The sequence below is a fragment of the Dermacentor silvarum genome, chromosome 1 (assembly GCF_013339745.2).
Source record: "Dermacentor silvarum isolate Dsil-2018 chromosome 1, BIME_Dsil_1.4, whole genome shotgun sequence".
In the NCBI taxonomy this organism is placed as follows: Eukaryota; Metazoa; Arthropoda; class Arachnida; order Ixodida; family Ixodidae; genus Dermacentor; species Dermacentor silvarum.
Genome location: NC_051154.1, coordinates 113572420 through 113585752, shown reverse-complemented (window position 1 = coordinate 113585752; position 13333 = coordinate 113572420). Strand labels below are relative to the sequence as shown.

The 13333-nt window shown below is 50.0% G+C and overlaps 1 protein-coding gene across 5 annotated transcripts in view; it reads left to right on the top strand.

Annotated features, from left to right (window-relative positions):
* LOC119435350 (innexin unc-9) overlaps nt 1-13333 on the top strand; it is a 62658-nt gene that overhangs the window by 24738 nt on the left and 24587 nt on the right. For 2 of the 5 annotated variants that reach the window (XM_037702245.2, XM_037702250.2), the window contains exon 2: nt 11061-13203. In XM_037702245.2, coding sequence (XP_037558173.1) covers nt 11358-12758 — 1401 coding nt within the window. In that variant the 5' untranslated portion in view covers nt 11061-11357 and the 3' untranslated portion in view covers nt 12759-13203. The remainder of the gene's footprint in view (nt 1-11060; nt 13204-13333) is intronic. The other 3 variants (XM_049672614.1, XM_049672623.1, XM_037702261.2) reach the window with 3 other exon arrangements.

Sequence of the window (13333 nt, the reverse complement as noted above, 5' to 3'; positions counted from 1 at the left end):
ATAACAGAAAGCTCATTAACATGGCAAAGCCGTGTATTGCCGACAAAAGCGAGGACATCGGAAAGACACTTTTATGCAGCACGTATTGAGCAACATAAAGCTGTATCGGGAGGTTTTCATGGTGCTCTACAGTTTTCTCATTGACACTTTTCAACTAATTATAATATTTGAGAAGTTGAATAATTAATTAAGACTAATTATGTAGTTCGGCGGAAGGTTCCCAAGCGACGTACGGCAACAACATTACCTTAGTTCTGTCCAGCTACGTGGCATTTGCATATCTTTAAAGTTTGGCTCAAGTTACGTGGGACACCCGGTATAAGCTGTATTACTGACAGGGGTTCAGGAAAAGTCACGTCGTAGATGACGTAACCCCCAAGCGGCATATCAATAGCATGCGTGAAACCACCGCATTCTGTACGTAAAATTACAAGCACAGCTATTTGGAGAAAAGTGCGCCAACGCGAAAGAGTGATAAGGACGGTCTCGACCCATTTCGTGATTGCTTCACCGTTCCCTCGCCCCTCAGAACGTCGTCGGGCGTATAGTGTGCAATCGGATCCGCTCGGCAACGCGCAACCGTGCAGACGACCGTTATCGAAGATAGATGCCAAGTTGCCGTAACGTTACGATTCGCTCGCCCTTTCTTTTCGCAGTGGCAAAGGGTCAATGGAATTGAATACGTGTTCGTTTTCCTTTTACATTACGCGTGCTGAAACCATGTTCTGCTCGATATTTGTGGTCTTTATTCTTTATTTTTTACTTCCTTTCTCTTTCTTTCGCCACAATTCGGGAACCTGATTTAATATTATGCTTCGTATGACCACATAGTAAAAAAAAAAAAAAAATTGGTTGTACGTTTCGTTCGTGAAATCTGGTTCTGGCGCAGCAAAACTAACTGGAAAGAAGGGACAGACAAGGGCTCTTTCTGTCCCTTCTTCTTTTGACTTAGTTTTCCAGCGCCAGAACCACATTTCGAGCATGAACCAACTAGTCCAACATCGCATTCTGCTGAATTACGTTTCTTTCGTCCTAAAATAGTGTACATTTGTCTTTGCGTAGAGCGGCCCGATGAAGAAGAAAGCGCGATTCCACTAATACTGGAGAAATTACCGAAACAGACTCTTGTGCGTCGCCTCACTACCCACGCTAGCCTGTCCCCAGCTATAATTGCGGTACAACTTCTGCGAGGACGTCCTAAATGGAGGCATGTATCGCCGCTGACCCCTGCCCGTCCATCGCAAGCCCTATACCTATAGTTTGGTACTGGCCGACACACTCATACAGGCGTCTGTAAGAGATACCCCAAGACATCCGCCCGTCCACCTATGACTGATGGGTGCTCCCACCTTCACACGACAAGGCGGTCGTCGTTCTTCGGTGGACGAACTCTCTGACTTTGTAAATGACGGCCCGTGCGCAGACCTCAACGGCACCTGCCGGCGGCCTATATAACCAGCCTCCCTCCTATACTCCGTCTCACAAGTCATTCGTAGCACTGTGGAAGCTGCAGGACTCCTTAGCCAATAGGAAGACCGATTGCCCCTCGAGATGTGTTCAGCCGCACCACTTCGTCTGCTCACCGCTACAGTAATTCGCGGTATACGACGGGCATGCGCAAAGGTCCTAACATGTGACGTATCGCTGTAACGGATCACGTAACAAGCAAACATAAAACTCTAATCCCTCCACTAATCAGACATTTACGCCCTGAACTATATTCCGCTGCGCAAGGGTATTACTTGTGTACGCCTCGTACCATAGGCAGTGCTGCAAACGACTTTTGAGATGACGTTTTCAAACAAACATATCTACAGCACCATGATGGCGTGTGCTAAGTGTTTCTGCGAGCGCCACGCCCATATAGGCCCTATAGACATTTACTCCTTTTTAGTTCTCAGTGCGCACACAATCGCAGAAAGCTAGCTGTCAGTAGGTATACAGTGAAAGAAACAGAAACTTACTCTTCTGCGTGACAGCTTATTGTTGCGCGCACTGTCGGCTGGGAGAGTTCAGTCGTCGTATAGTGGGGACATTTAGAATATTTCGTAGACGATTACTCCCAAGAGTTATGTCGTAAGCGTGTCATGTCAGTAATTTCGGCATTATGTGCGTCATAAATCAGCATCCTGTACTCGACAATGAAGAGACCGCTGGGGAGCGGGAGACAAAACCCACAATAAGACGAGGACTGATCGTAATAACGCAGAACCAACACAGCCACACCTTACTGAGCGAAGAGTTGGCATGCTTCCACCGTTACGTTCCTTCGAGAGTGAACACCTGGTCATATATGATCGATGGATGGACGTTACTATAGCTAGATCACGCGTAACTAGAGTCATGGGCTTTCTTTTTTGCTTTCTGTCGCAGTGCGTCATTTCTCTTGACATTCGGCGTTTGTGTTGTTCTTTCAGTCTCCTTTGTATCCGCGGATCTCGCGTCTGCTTTTAAAACTGTGATATTGTTTTGTACACTCGATGTACTGCTAAAAATGGCATGAAAATAAAAGTTAGAAAAGAAGCCATAGTGGAATTCAAGAAAAGAGAGAACCAAGGAAGATAGTTACTCAGCGTCTACTACCCAATCGATGGTGCGGTGGTAAACCAAGTGTGCAAATATAAATATTTGGGAGTGACGATTACGAATGACGCTTGCGCGGCCTAAACGCATCTGCACTATGCGCATCTGCTTCACGTAAGCTCGGGTTCTTGAGGCACACATCCAAAGCCAGCCCTACTGGTTTAATGTATTTGGCATATAGGAGTCTTACCTTATCAAAATTTAGGTATCATAGTATGCCACATGGGATCCAATTGTACTAAAGGAGAAGCAAGCCCTTCGTGTCACGATGTTGTAAGACGTACGATGCTTGTCTTCACCTTGACGAAAACAAGTCCTCTTGTCGAAACTTTGGCTGCAGACAGGCTTGCCTTATTCGGCCACTCTTGATTACATCTCCTCCATCCTCCGAGGATGAACCTCTGTCCAGTTTAATAGACAAAAAGAAACAACAAAATGTCGAAATTATCTCGGCTAGTTCCACCTTTAATAGGTATGGGTCAACTGATTAACCTTGGAAACTCACGGTTGACAGTGATATCCATAAACGAGAGAGAAGAAAAATTTCGACATAAGTTTTTGTATTCGCTCTACATGCACTCATTAAAACTTGTGGCAAAGGTTGATGCAAGTGCTTCATATAACTCTGGACTTAGTGGGTCATGGAGCCACACAAACGGAGGAATCGCGAACACGACGTCCTCGCATGTCATGACCTGCCTCTTGAAGTTCACAGCTTCCTAAGTTCCGGGTTGGTGCATCACTGATTCAGGAACGAACAGCGCACAATATGGCATGTTCTAATCCTTACCGCGTCTTTTGCGCTTTCTTTCTGATTCAACTCGCTAAGCCAATTGGCTGCAATGGACTTATTGTTGGTGTACTCGTTCGCAAAATGTTCGACGTGAATTTGGGCTTGTACACATCACGCGTTTTGACTAAAGACGTACCGTAAAATACCGCGGAAGCGCCAACCCCACTTTCACTGAAAATTGGGTTAATCTGGATATGGGCGCTTGTCCAGTCGAAGCAGTAAAGACCAAGATGGCGGCCAACGAAAACCTTCTAGGCAAGGCTACGGTGGCTATGGAATCAAAGAAAGTATGTTTATTTTCAAATGGTAAATGATGGGGAAGCGAATACAGCCAACGACCCAGTTTCCGGACGCCCGATTTTTCGGACATGCCCGATAATTCGGACGCCTTCGCGGCACCGCCACGTACCTCATAGAGTCAATGTATGAGAACGTCTGAAATTTCGGACGCGAGAAATCTTCGCCGTCCGATTTCCCGGACATTTTACCATGACCGCAAGCCCGAAACGGTATTAATCCAAGCCACCATCAGCCGCTTTTCGATTATCTCGCCGCCTCGAACCGGCGCTCTCGCACGCAGATCCGCTGGCAGCCATAGCCACCACCGCGGCTACGCTAAGCCTAGCTACTTCGACGTTCGCTACCAAGCGTCTTGCTGTTCGGTGCCATGTTTTTCATCGAAACAATTCGCCGCTGTTAAAAATGGCGCCGACTCCGCCTTTGTAATCCTCGCCAATGGCTTCGAAGCTGAAGCATATGCAAAGTATTGCGGTGAAGCATATCATGAGCGGGAAGGGGCAATTGTCAATTTGTCATGGGACACGGTATGTATTCCTTAATTATACACGCGTGCACCTGCTGTCTCCTATCACTGTAACAGCACCAATATGCCTAATAAATGTACTGGCAGGCCTTTAGTGCTATTTCGGACGTTCCTGTGGCGATTTGAGGCCTTGGTGGCAGTAAAAGGCATACATTCATTTTTTTTTTGGGGGGGGGGGGGGCTGCCCGATTTTTTGGACGTTTTTGCGGCCCCTAGGTAGTCCGAAAAATCAGGCGTTGACTGTATCCCCGTCATTGCCCCTAGCGGTCGCGTAGCGACCGCAGTGGGGTGAATATTACGGCTGATGCTGGCGCTTTGGAGGGGGTGGGCGCTTAACATATAATTTTCGGAATTATGAAATTTCGGAAATGTATAATTGTATATACTGAGTGCTTGTGCGAAACTGGGCGCTTGTGCGGTATTTTTCGTTAGAACCTTAGAGCAGATTTAAAGGTCAAATCGGCATGGACCCAGCGTCGAGCTCATATTTACTGAGACTACAGTTTTACGCAGGTTCTGTAAACAGAGGCCGCGCTATCGAGAAATAATCTTTCCGTCAACACCTATACCGGAAGGTGCTCACTCGCGCACGGTGCCACGACACAGGAAGCGAGAGCGGTTGGGCACGCCCGGCCCTTCGTGGTCATCACACTAATTCAACTCGGGGAGCGAATCGCCGGAGATAGGACGCGGCCAAAGCACCCGTAGCGACAAAACGTGCTTCGCGCTTGCAGCCTGGCGCCAGGCGATAATGCAGACGCTGCAGAGCTCGGAAGCCGTTGAGCGGTTGAGCTCACAAGTGGCCGCTGAGAACGCGCCCTTACGGCTGCCGGAACGCTCGTCTCGCTGAGTTTTGCGCACGCACGCCTCCCTGTGACACTGACATACGACCACGGCGAGCTGCCGCGGCTCTCGAGAGAGGCGCGGCGCTTCCGAGGACTGCATGAAAAATCTGCGAGGGCGTTGCCGCGAGCCGTTCGCTCGGAGTTACGCTTGAAACGTTTTGGTCATTTTTGCCCCCCTTCTTTGCCTTGCGTGATCATCGCACGGAAACTGCGAAGACTTGAGGGAATGTAAAGGCGTGACAGGCCCCAATAAACTTCGTGTAAGACAGCATGCAAGTACCAATCAGTTGTGGGAAAATCCAGGTGAGAACGAACGAGGCCCAAATTAGCGGCGATAGAATATGTGCTACTTTTCGTCCGAATGCAATTAGGGAGGTTATAAGAAGACGCTATACTTCAGGCGGCATACTTAATGGCAGTCCAAAGCATTTGTACTTCCTAAGCGTGCGCATGAATTAGCGCTGGCGTGCTTCCGCGCTCTTTGTCCAACGAAATGCGGCTGCGCATTTGGCCGGACCGGTGCAAGAACAGCCGGTACTTCGCCACGTGCGCCGCGTTTTCACTGCGCTGCATATGGAAGAAGCCGACGAAGGGACACTTACGTGAGAAAGTACGCAGACTAGCGATTATCTGATGTTGATAGGCAGGATTGATCGGCGTACATTACGCTTCAGAGCGCAATACTGTCGGCTAACTGAAGGTCTACTCCACGACCTCAGCGTCCTTATTCTGGGCAGCTATAGGGAAAGCGCTAACTGCACCGAAATACGCATTAGTAGAGCAGCTATTATAGCTATATACCATAATTAAATCTTATGGGTCAAAGGTACCCTCTATCCGGTTGAGGCTCCAGGCAGTTCTCACTTTTTGTAATAATAATAATAATAATAATAATAATAATAATAATAATAATAATAATAATAATAATAATAATAATATATTATTATTATTATTATTATTATTATTATTATTATTATTATTATTATTATTATTATTATTATTATTATTATTATTATTATTATTATTATTATTATTACGGAATTCGGAGGTATCCCTACGTGTACTTTAATTGTTGTCAATTGCTCGGTTAGTACAGTTTTTTTTTTCTCAGCCACAGAGATACGTTCATTTAATATGACAGTGCTTTGTGACGACGCGGTATGCTGGAATATTGCACGCCGTGCTGTTTGTCGTCAAATTGCAGTCACAATGGAGGGGGGTACATATATCTGGAATGTCAGAATAGAACACGATACGATTTCCAGACAACGTAGAGCAACTGCACATTCGCCTTCTTCAATCTCCTTGGAAAATCGGCTTCGATCTCGCATGGTTGGTTTCCAAGAGAAATAAAGGAGTCGCTACGTTAGCTGTGGGAAGCGCCAGTTGACGGGGGCATGAATTAACGCTGCTGTAGATTTGATCACGTTATTGTCTTTTTCTTTAAGTACTTTGTAACAAAATGCCTCAGAGCCAACATTGGAATCGACTTTCTCAGCGGACGCCTCGTTCGGATGTGACACACGTATATAGTGCGGCAAAACACAGCGACGAGCCGTGCGGGGGCTTTCCCTTTTGCTTTACCCTCCTCTCCCTCTGCCCTGACCTCTTCCCACCGACCTCGTTTCTATCAAGCGTTACACTACAGGAGGGATAGGTCAGTAGCGAGTGCCAACGAGTTGCGTACGTATGCGGAAGACGCGCTTCTTCCTTCTGCGTCATAAACTTCTCAGAATCTGTGCTATAGTCTCATTTGTCGCCGACGGGTCCCTTTCTTTTTTTTCGCCAGCGGCTTTAAACCGACGCTTTAGAGAGCTGACTGCCGTTCGCCGAACGGTCTCGGTAATGGTACTTACTATATATATATATATATATATATATATATATATATATATATATATATATATATATATATATATATATACAAATTACCTAGATATATATATATATACGAGTGCCGCGGGGGTTTCCCTTCCGCCCACTGCTTGCTCCCCAATTTTTCCCTCAACGCTCCTTCCATGTCCCTGTTATCTGGCATGTTGCACTTACTCCTTTCTGCGTTCTTGCACGATGCTTTCGGCTCGTCTCTATTCTATCGCATGATGTTTCTCAATCCTCTTTATTCTCTCGCATGCTACTTTCCCTGCTCTGTAGTGGTAGTTTTCTTGTCGGGTCTTGAAGTTTTGTCAGGGTAACGGTGAGCAGTGTGACCAGAGACAAAAAATCGAATTTCAGCATAGAAGAGGCGTAAGTTAATTTTGGCCACTAAGTCCTAGCTACGACGAAATACAACAGCTCTGGATATTAATCACCAAGGGAATTTGCGATTTTTGCAGCTCCTGGACATGATTTTTATGTATTTGTGACACTGCAAAACGCTGTGCCTGAGTGGCTATATTACTGCGTGTTCCTGCGAACGACTGTCTCAGATTATTAAGAAAAAAATAGGGGATTAGAGACAGAGTGACTATTTTTACTGGCGCGGCTTCATGACAGCGTTGGTCATCGGAACTAGTGGGGTAATCGCCACTAAGATTATTAACTATAGGAAAATTTCAATATTTAACTTTTTAAAAACTTGATGACTTTAGGGGCGCGCTCTAATAAGCCAATCAATCAATCGCGGTGTAGTCAGTCACGACTGAAATCATAACCTTTAAACTTTCTGTATTGCGCCAGTATAAAAAAAAGTGGGGCCAACATCTGCAGCGAGATGCATTGCTGTTCCAGTTACTGTTTACGAACTAGCAAAAAATGCAGTACGGTAAATTTTGAACTGAAACGGCAAGACATTTCTCGACACATTCTGAGTCCGTTTTTGTTTAATTGGTACTAGGCGCAAAATTTCTAGCAGAGAGTACTGGCCGACTTCAATTATGTAATTATAGAACATGTCCTATAAAGTTCTTAATCAAAAAGCTGTTTAATAAAGTTCTGTCAAATATTCATTGGATAGGCGCTTATTGCGCAAATTCTGATGTACACCATTGCTACAAAGCTTGCTCAGCAAAAGTTAATTTATCTAGAATCTCCTAATCTTGATAATCACAGACAGTCGTAGCTGAAACATGCTGTATGTTCCGGAACGAGCGTTCATTTGTCCTTCTTTTTTTTTTTTTTTTACTTCTAAAGCACCATATTTCCAGTATGCTGAAGAAGGGACTCTGAGACTAGTTCAGCTGCTGTCCATTTAATGAAGGGAACGTTCACTTCATGGTAATGAATATGTGAGGCTTGAAGAATGGTTCTTCGTCCAGACGAGGTCTGATTCCAGGATATTAAAGCCGATAGCGCAGGGACGCTTGCTAAATACTTTTGAATTATAGTATGAGCTGTGCGTAGCATGCCGGTGGCAATGCGAGGATTTTGTAGGACTGGTATATTCATTGTGTTCTTGCCAGTACGAATGTCCAGTAACAAAATGGTGGCCGCTACGTGAGTATTGCACTGTTGGGAGAACGCACTGAGTGTGGTGGATGTCAGTCCATTCATTAATTTTGATAAACGTGCGGTCAACAGTGACATAAAAGCGCTTTATCTTAAAATTAGTCAGTTATAATAAGGCACTTCAATTACCTGACCAGAATGTGAAAACGGAGTACAAGACTAACGTTGGGATCAACAGCGACGAAAAAAGACGTCTGAGATCAACGCTGTTATGTGTGTCTCAGTCGGTTCTCTGAAAGTCAGCTGAAAATTACCTCGGAGTCAAATATGCTCATTACCTCCTTTTTAGTATATGGTTATCTTTTCAAGCTCCGAGTAAATAGCCGCGAACACATGTGCAAGCGGCATATCTGAAGTACCGAAATTAAACGGGGTAAGCCTTTATTCACTTGCCGTGCGCACCCGTAGATGCCGACTCAGCGATATGCCATGGTGCAGACTACTGGGGCGCTATAACGTAAAATGATTCCAAACTGTTTTGATTCCAAACTCCAGACGTCAAATTTACGTAACCACCAACGCATGCATCGGGCGGTGACCCGCAGCGTTGTCTGAACAACCCAATCAAGCACTCTCCACGTTTATAGGAGGTCACCTTTGTTCGCTTTCAAAACCAATAACATTGTCAATACTCAGCGGTTTTTCTTATCTAATTGGCTGACAAGAGGCGAGGAGCACGCTCTAGTGGAGATGCTTTCGATGGGGCCGAGCCAGCACAGTGAAAATAGATAACCGCATGAAGAGGGTGGTGCCGGCTTCTCCGATTGGTCCGCTTCGCCTTACTTATAGCTTGCGGTGGCTGGTCGCAAATCGCGGCGGCGTGCAACGGAAGGATAAGAATGCCGCTAAAACAGATCCTCAGCAAGGAAGAGTTGGCAGAGCGGTGTCGTATGCATGCCGAAAGGGCTCGATAACGTTTTACTGCCACGCAAGAAGGTTTATAATGCGCAAGGAAATACATGCTCACCGGCAGGCGCGAGTAGCGAGGGCCTGAGCGATCGGCGGGCAGCCATCTTCTATTCCTTTAGGAACGGGGCAGTCTGTGTCTATTCAGAAAAATTTTCAGTTTTGTTCGGCATATTAATGCATTTTATCGCGTACACGTCACTTTGACGTCGTGAGTTTTCGCGGTTTTGTGAGGTCGCGTGATAGACAGGCGAAGTGGGCGTAGCCAGAAAACATTGGATTAATAGCAGAGGGCTAATTGTGAAAAGGCGTCGAATCAGGAATGATTATTTTTCTTTTGTGCGGTTTAATCATGCATAAAAAGTGTGTACACGTAATATCAGATGGGGAGCTATCGCCGTTTTCGTGACGTCGCGTGACAGACAGGAGAAGTTGGGAGTGGCCAGAAAATGTTTTGACCAATTGTGGAGGCTGATTGCAGAAATCGTAATCAAAACAGTTTGGAATGATTTTACGTTATAGCGCCCCTGGCATGCACTGCGCGAGCTTGTCGCTTCTGTGTTGGTTGTAGATCTCGCGCTGATAGAACTGCAGTAATTTAGGAAAGATGTGCTGAAAAAAAAATAATACGTGAGGGGACGCAAATTCGGCTGAGGGGACGCATTGGCCGCGACTAGTCTCAGCACTTAGGCCGATGGAGACAAGTTGTGGCGCCAACGAGTTAGGGGTGGCGAAAATAAGTCAATGGGCGAGTCTGTGATGCTGATGGTATACCTGGTGAAGGCGAACGGAATGGCTTGAGCGCCACTCGCCGCATTAACAGCTATTCGCTGTAAATTACTGAAGGTCATTAATATGTGCTTCGAAGATGCAGCAACAGCGAGTATATGGTACGTTTCAAATTCGAGTGACGCGTCCGAACTCTCCACGTCTCGTTTATACTCCCGACTCGTACGAATAGACAGACAATGACACAGTACTGCACTCCTACTTGTCACACGACACAAATGGCCAATTACTTTCTCACTCATCAAGTGTAGGCCACGATGCCTACACTTGATCAGAGATAATATAATAGGGGATTTGTGTCGTGTGACAAGTAGGGCTGCAGTACTGCGCGATTTTACGTAGCAGCCACCATTCCCTGCAAAGCATACATATGCGGATTTGAAAACACTCGATAACACCCGCAGTGTTGCTTACTGCATGTAGGCTCCTCCATAAAGAATAGCGATGTGCTCATATGGTGAAGTTCGAAATTACTGCTGCACTTTTATGTATGACGGATGAATTGTCATTTTAGTGAACTAAAACCTTGACTAAATATAGGTGACACTCACCACCATGTGGATGGGGGCCATGACAGGCATTTAAAGGTTTTTGGTCCTTCTTCCTCTTGAATATTCGAGAAAAAAGAAGAACTAAACTTGAGCAATAGAAATTTCAGGGAATGTTTCAGAACCTGAAAAGTATAATAACTTATCTGCAGTAACCCTTTGATATGCTACCAGGTTTAAACTGTGATCCAAACTGGTGAAAGGGAAGAAAACGTCCTATTTACGAACCGTATGTCTCACCACAGTGTTGGTGGTGAGCCTCACGTCGTCAGGATCGTGTGGCTGTTGTACTAACAGCGCGCTGCGGTGCGCCCGCGCGGTTGCAGGTGAGTGGGGCCATGGCGGCCGGGCAGCGCAGCGCCGCTCAGGCGGCCTGGCTGCTGCAGGTGGCATGCTAGCCCGGGCTGCCATGCGCCAGCGCAGCGGTCCCGGCAGCAGCAGCAGCAGCGTGAGAGCGGCGGCGGCGGCGGTTGCGGCACCGGCGGTTGCGGCACCGGCGGCGGGGGCCCGGGCGACCCAGAGCGGCCAGCAGGCACCGCGGCGTTCGCGCAGCGCCCCGAAGCGTCACCACGGATCACGCGCAGGCGCCGCACGACCATCAGCCGGCTGGCGAAGGCAAGAGCATGTCCTTCCTGTTCCGCTTCCACGACCTGATCGGAGGCATCCATGTGCCCATCGACGACGGCGTGGACAAGCTGAACCGCAAGTACACCCTGGTGGTGTTCCTGTTCCTGGCGCTGCCCATCTTTACGCGCCAGTATATCGGCGACCCGATCGAGTGCTTCACGCCGACCTATTTCACGGACGCCCAGGCGCGCTTCGTCAACAGCTACTGCTGGACAGCCTCCACCTACTACCTGGTGAGCGACGCCGAGGGCGACGAGGCGGCCGAAGCTCCGCCGCGCGAGCCGCCGGACCCGCGTGTGCAGCCTGAGGAGCTGGACTACGCGGGCTTTGAGACCCCGCCGGCGGGCGGCGCCGAGCGTCTGCGGCGCGTGCACGTCTCGTACTACCAGTGGGCGCCGCTGATCCTGCTAGTGCAGGGCTGCTGCTTTCACCTGCCCTTCGTGCTATGGGGCGCGTGCGCGCACAGCGCGGGCGTCAAGCTGCGCCGGCTGCTCAAGCGGGCCTCGGACATCGCCAGCCTGCCGCCGGGCTGCCAGCAGCGCGAGGCCCTCCTGTCCGAGTTCGTGGACCAGTTCCACACGCTGGTGGCCGGCAGCGCGGGCTGCTGCACGGACCCGGCCTGCGGCCTCCCGCTCGCCTGCCGCTGTGTGGGCGGCCCCACGCGCTACCTCTGCCTACTCTACCTGCTGGTCAAGTCGCTCTACGTGCTCAACGTGGGCCTCCAGTTCCTGATGCTCACGGCCTTCCTGGGCCGCGGCTTCCTGCGCCACGGCCTCGAGCTGGCACGACGGCTGGCCGCCGACGGCGACTGGTGGAACTCGCCGCGGTTCCCGCTGCAGACGCTGTGCCAGGTGCGAGCCGCGCTCCAGGGCGGCCTGCGCACCTACCTCTGTCGCTGCGTACTGCCCATCAACGTGTTCAACGAGAAAATCTTCTCCGTCGTCTGGTTCTACCTGGCGCTCCTGCTGCCGCTGAACCTGGCCAGCCTGCTGCTCTGGCTGTGGCGCTGCTTCCGCTGCAACCGGTTCGCCTTCGTGCGGCTCTGCCTCTGGAGGACCCGCATGGTGAGCCTGGGCGAGCTGTCGCGCGTGTCGCGCAAGATCGCCGTCAACTACCTGGGCTGGGACGGCGTGTTCGTGCTGCGCCTCATCGAGAACAACCATGGCAGCGCCATGGCCACCGTCATCCTGGGCCGCCTGTACGACTTCTACGCCAACCAGATGAAGGCGCAGGACGACGGCTCCGATGTGGAGCTGGGCCCCATGCCGCCCTCGGTGGCCGCCCAACAGTCCGGTGCCATGCACCCGTGCCACGGCGCGCCCTGCCACGGCGGCGCGGCCGCGCCCTGCGCCCACCAGTTCGGTGCCAGGCGGCCCGGGGGCTACTGGGGCAAGTGAGCGCGCAGCAGGGACCTAGCCAGTTACCGTAGCCGGCCCTAGCGGCCGCTAGGCTCGCCTAGAGCACACACATGTATCCCAGAGAGGGCCGCCCTCGCTATGCAAGCCCGGCGAGGCGGCTTCCACACCGCCTCGCGCGTGGCACCGTGTATCTCTATCGCCCCGGGCCCTGCTGCGGCCGCTGGCCCCAATGGCAGCCAGACCCCTTGGTACCGCCTGGGGGCGCCTCTCTCTTTCGAGGGGGCCGCCCCGACTAGTAGCTCGCCAGGGGCCGCTTCCCGCCGGCGGTGCGAGGACCGCCGCCGCCGCACGAGGACCGCCGCTCTCCGGGCAGCCAGGTGAGGCTCGCGTTGGCCGCGCCGGCGGCAACCACTCCACGCCTTGTCTCCCCGACGCAGGCAGAGCCTTCCAGCCCGGACGACGACGACGGCCAGGACCACACGAGGTGAACACCGCACTCCTCAGCGCAGCGCTCGCGATCTGTCTGACCGTTGCGGACGCTGCGCTTTAGGTTCCTCGGCTGCAACGGCTCCGGGCAGTGCCGAGCATATGTCCGCTGTGAACCAGCACGGCGT